A 5,135-nucleotide genomic window follows, 5' to 3' on the forward strand; every position below is an offset into this window, starting at 1 on the left:
ATTCCGCCATCATGTCTTAATAAATAAATAAATGAGATTTCTACATAAAAAATCTTAAAAATAGGTCATACGTTAATTTCTTGAATATTTCATTTTTTTTTAACAAAAAGCTATATATTTATTGATTTCTCTATTTTTACTAATATCAGTACATATTTACAATTTAACCCTCACCTCCGTTATATATATATATATATACACTCTTCCCCATGTTTCAAGACTATTTCTTCCTCGTCCCTTTCTTTTCTCCTTCTCCCTCTTTCTCCTCTCTCCTTCTGACGGTGTGAGTTACAGGCGGGAGACAGATGGCATGGGGCGTTCCAACGACGAGGTGAGCATAGGACGACAAGAGCAATGATGGACTCGGAACGTACGAACGATAATGACAAATTCAGAGCAAATGAAAGACGATGGTGGACTTGGAACAAATGAATGACGACGGCGGACTTGGAGTAAATGAACAACGACGGACTCAGAGCAGACAAACGATGGACCTGATTCAACTTTTAGTTTTATTTATTTATTTTTTTTATATATATTGTGATATATATGTACTTTTCTTTTAGCTTCTGTAGGAAATTTGATATATACTGTGGTATATGTATTCGTTTATTTGATATAAACAAGAGTGTTTTTTTTTTTTTTTATTTAGACTTCATGTATGATGATATATATATATTGTGATGTAAATGAAATTTATGAAGATTTATCTACTCTGGTATATTTCATATATTGGTTTATACTTTGATTTATGTCAAACATTGAGTTAATCTCTAATGTATAAACTGTAGTATATTTCATATATTGGTTAGAATATTTTCAAATACCTAACCAAATGTTCTAAAATATATTTAAGATATCCATGAATATGTTTTAAGGTATATTTAAAATAACCATTAATCCATCAAAAAAGCTAATACGTTGATTCGTGAAAACCAACGTAAATAGAAAATAAAATTTCATTACATATATTTTTTTCCATGAAAAATGACAAAAAAAATACAATAAATGTATTTTCTCTCTCTAATTGATAAATGAGAAAAATCATATTAAATACATTTTCTATTTTCTCTCCACATCATTAAAGTAGCTTCAGAATAGGAAAAAATAGATGTAAATCGGATATAAATAAATGAAAAATGGTATAATTGTCCAAAATTAATCCTAAAAGTCATATTTGAAAAAAATTCAAATTTTAAGACAGATATAAAATATAGGATTTTCTTTAGATTTTCTAGACCAAACCCCCTAAATAAAAGCCACCGTTTTTCGATTTTTATTATAATATTTTTTTTTTTTGGAACATATTTTTTATTATGTTTTTTAACTACAATACTGACCAATTTCAAAGTATAGGACTGAAATGTCTTGTTATTTTAGGCTGGTCAAAATATTTGTTTTTTAATTGTCTGAGATGAAAAAATTCTTCATAGGCTGACAGTTGTTTATTAATTCGGAAAAGAAAAATCTACCGATTGTTCTGGATATTCTATAAAAATAGGATTTGATTAGTAGTCGGTAAGAAAATTTTTTTTCTAAGGCGAAGAAAGAAACTTAAAAAAGAATTTTAACATTTTAATATTAAACTTTTATCTGAATAAAAATTGAATTCAAGTTTAAAAGTAATTTCCATATTTGGGCTTCTATCCACAATTAATTTACTTAAGATCATATATATATATATCCTTAAATTATAAAAATTTTCTTTCAATGGATAAATCTACCAATTATCAAATAGTTCGAGATCGAGAATTTAGAGAGATAAGAGATCTATTAATAGAGATAGAGATTCGAGTTGACAGTTTAAGGCCAACAAGATCCATATCCAACCATAGGAGAGCTTTATTGTTTATATTAAATTCATATCGGTGACATTTTATTGCTCTTTTCTTATGCCTCACCTCATCAATTTTTTATAATAAAAGAAAATATACTTACGTTGAAATTATAGATCCGTAGAAATATTGACCAAAATATGAAGATGTAGATAAAAAAAAAAATTATTAGGTTGGTATAAACTATAAATCAAATTGGCATTTCAACTTTTTGTTAATGTTAATTAAAAACTTAAATTGGATTTTCTACTACCAAATCCACATTCATTAAAATATTAATATGTAACGGAAAAAAAGAAAATAGAGATAATATGGACATGGATGTTGACTAAGTTGTCACATTATGTGACAATTTTTATTTCTTTCTCTATTAATTAAAATAAATTATTTTTCTTCTTCTCTCTCTTCCTATATATGATAGAGAATCCTCTTGAGAGCAAAAGGGGAAAAAAAGAAAAAAAAGAAAAAGGAAAAACAGAGCAAATTTCTCTGTTAATTTTGAGGGAAGAAACAAAAAATTAATAAAAAGCTTTTGGCTATGGAGGGTTTGCAGAGATCTGCAGTTTCTTTCCGGCGGCAAGGCTCATCGGGACTGGTCTGGGACGACCGGTTTTTGTCCGGCGAGTTGAAGCAAACGGCCGCCGCGTCGGAGAAAGAATCGGAAGAGAATCAAGAGGCGAAATCAACGACGGCGGCGGTGGAGCCGATCAGTATTACGATCGAGAGAAGCCGATCCAACGGTGGCCGTGGGTACCGGACTGGGAAGGTGTCGCCGGCGATTGAGCCACCGTCGCCGAAGGTCTCGGCCTGTGGATTCTGCAGTGCGTTTGGGAAACCATCGAAGAAGAGTCGCCGGACGAAAACTGGTAAGCGTAGATCGCGGTAAGGTACGGAATTTTCTCCGGCGATCGGCGGCGGCGGCGATTTTGCCGGTGGTCTGTGAGAGAAGAGTGAGAGTTTTGAAAATAGAAAAATATAGATGGAAAATTAGGTTTTGTGGGAATTATATATTTTTAATTTTAAAATCATGTTCTTGTGGCTTTTGTTACTCTTTATTAGATCTTAGAATTGTAATTTGTGTATAAATTATATATAAACTATGTATTTTGTGTTTGTTTAAATCTTATGTATAAATTATTAAACTAAAATTTTCCCCAATTTACCTTTCTCATCTCTCTCCCTTCTAGATCTTAATTCTTAATCAATTCTTCAAAATAATTCTTACAACTTTTTTCCTTATTTCATAAAAAAAATGTTTTTTTTTTCCAGGGGAATTTCATCTAAACATGTTACTAATATTAATTAGGATTTCATATACTTAATTATAACTCCCAAGTGAAATAATTGAGAGAGATTTGATTGAATTAGCAAGTAATATTTAGAAGGGAAAAAATTGATAAAAAACTGAGATATGGTGATTTTTATTTTCTTTCCAAATTTAGAGAGAGTAAGATCAAATTAAATTTGAAGGAAAAAGAGAAAAATATTGAGTGTATTGAATGTGTGGAACTTGATATGGTATTTTGGTGATCCCAAAGAGATATGGGGTATAATGTCAGCTCATCTGTCACATACTAAAGTCTCATAGCTTGATGCAATATTCTCTATATGTTTTTGTTTTTACTTATTTGGTTGAACAAATAAAAATTATCTTTGCAAAATAATAATAATAATAATAATAATAAATAAATAACAAGTTAGCTAAAACGAGCATATTTCAATTGATATAAGAGTGTGGTGGTGACTTTGAAGTTTATGGTTCAAATCCTCGTACCTCTAATTGTATTAAAAAGATCAAATTAATAGGTTAAAGTTTCAAACATTCTAACTCGATAAACTTAAGTCTTGTTTGGTGACTATTTCGTTTTTTGTTTTAAAAAATTTAGTCTATTTCCTCCTACTTTCTTACAATGATTTGCATTTTTTTAAAAAATAAAATGATTGAATTTTTAGCCAAATTCTAAAAACAAAAACAAGTTTTTAAAAGTTACTCTGGTTTAGTTTTCAGAATTTGTTTTTTTTTTTAAAAAATTGCTGGTAAAAAATAGATAACAAAAGAAGAAATTTGGAGATGAAAGTAGTGTTTATAGGTTTAATATTTAAAAACAAAAAACAAAAAAAAAAATGAAATGGTTACAAAATGGAATGTCAAGAAATAAATAAATAACTTTCGAAATATTAATTTTAATATTTAGGTAAGTTTTGTTTTTGTTTCTAAATATGAATGTATTTGGAATTCAATAGATTTTCTACATTGATGTAGGTATTCTTGTAGGAGTGGTAGGTTTTATATGGTGTTTCACATTTACATTTGATTTGGTTCATCTTTTTTAATTCAACAAAGGGATGAAATATTTGACCTCTCATTTTTAGAAAAGTAGGTAATGGTTTGACAATTTTATTTTTTGCACAAAAGTTTGACAAATTATTTAAATATGCTTAGGTTAGATATGGTGTTTGGCTTTGGTCATTAATGTTGAGTTTTATTCTTATTATTTTTATTTTTAGAATCAATATAATATTATAATTGACATCACCATGATGGGATCTAAACTTTTTGATTTATAAAGAACATTTCTTAATTTTTAACTACGATTATGTTTTTCTTTTTCTCTCTTCTTTTTATTTTTTTTAAAGAAATTTCACAAAGTAGCATAAATTCAAGCCTAAAAATTATTTTTAAATATTTTTTTATATTTAAAAAGACCCCTTACTTAATTAGTCGTTGTACTTTTAAATTTATAACTATTTAGTCTTTAAAGTTTAGCATCTAATAATTTTGTCGATTTACTTTTAAATTTATTTAAATTTAGTCCATAACCAACAAAGTCAATTTTCAACTTTTATTATCCGAATGATTTAAGTCTTGTTTGGGATTGTGTTTGTAAACCTAAAAAGCGATGATAGTAAAATTTTAATTGGCGTTTTAAAATAGACTATTTATCAATCTACCCAAATTGCTTTTTAATTCATTTTAACATACACAAAGGCTATTAGATATATTGTTTTTAGCTTTCCTAAAAATATGTACATTCTCTAATTCTTTACTAATCTCAAATTTATTTATTAAATTCCAATAATAATTTTTACTTTATGGACTAAGATACTAGATAGTCAATGTAGATTGAACTCATGACCTCTTAGTAATTTATCAACATCATGTCTTCTATTTACCATTAAGTCAACCCATTTTATATTTAAAAAAGAAGAATAAGAAAGAAAAAAAACTCAATATCAATATTGGTAAAACTTGATAAAGACCACAATACATAAGATCTAAATTATAAGTTCACGTGATTT

The 5,135-nt window shown here is 27.7% G+C and overlaps 1 protein-coding gene across 1 annotated transcript; it reads left to right on the forward strand.

Annotated features, from left to right (window-relative positions):
• Positions 1–2,175: 2,175 nt before the first annotated feature.
• On the forward strand, positions 2,176–2,993 carry LOC120086487 (MAPK kinase substrate protein At1g80180-like). The gene has a single exon (XM_039043165.2). The coding sequence runs from the start codon at positions 2,374–2,376 to the stop codon at positions 2,719–2,721; it is 348 nt and encodes a 115-aa protein (XP_038899093.2). The 5' UTR covers positions 2,176–2,373; the 3' UTR covers positions 2,722–2,993.
• Positions 2,994–5,135: the final 2,142 nt, after the last annotated feature.

Source organism: Benincasa hispida, chromosome 1 (genome assembly GCF_027475165.1).
Source record: "Benincasa hispida cultivar pf3 chromosome 1, pf3_genome.v1.1, whole genome shotgun sequence".
NCBI classification, from domain to species: domain Eukaryota; kingdom Viridiplantae; phylum Streptophyta; class Magnoliopsida; order Cucurbitales; family Cucurbitaceae; genus Benincasa; species Benincasa hispida.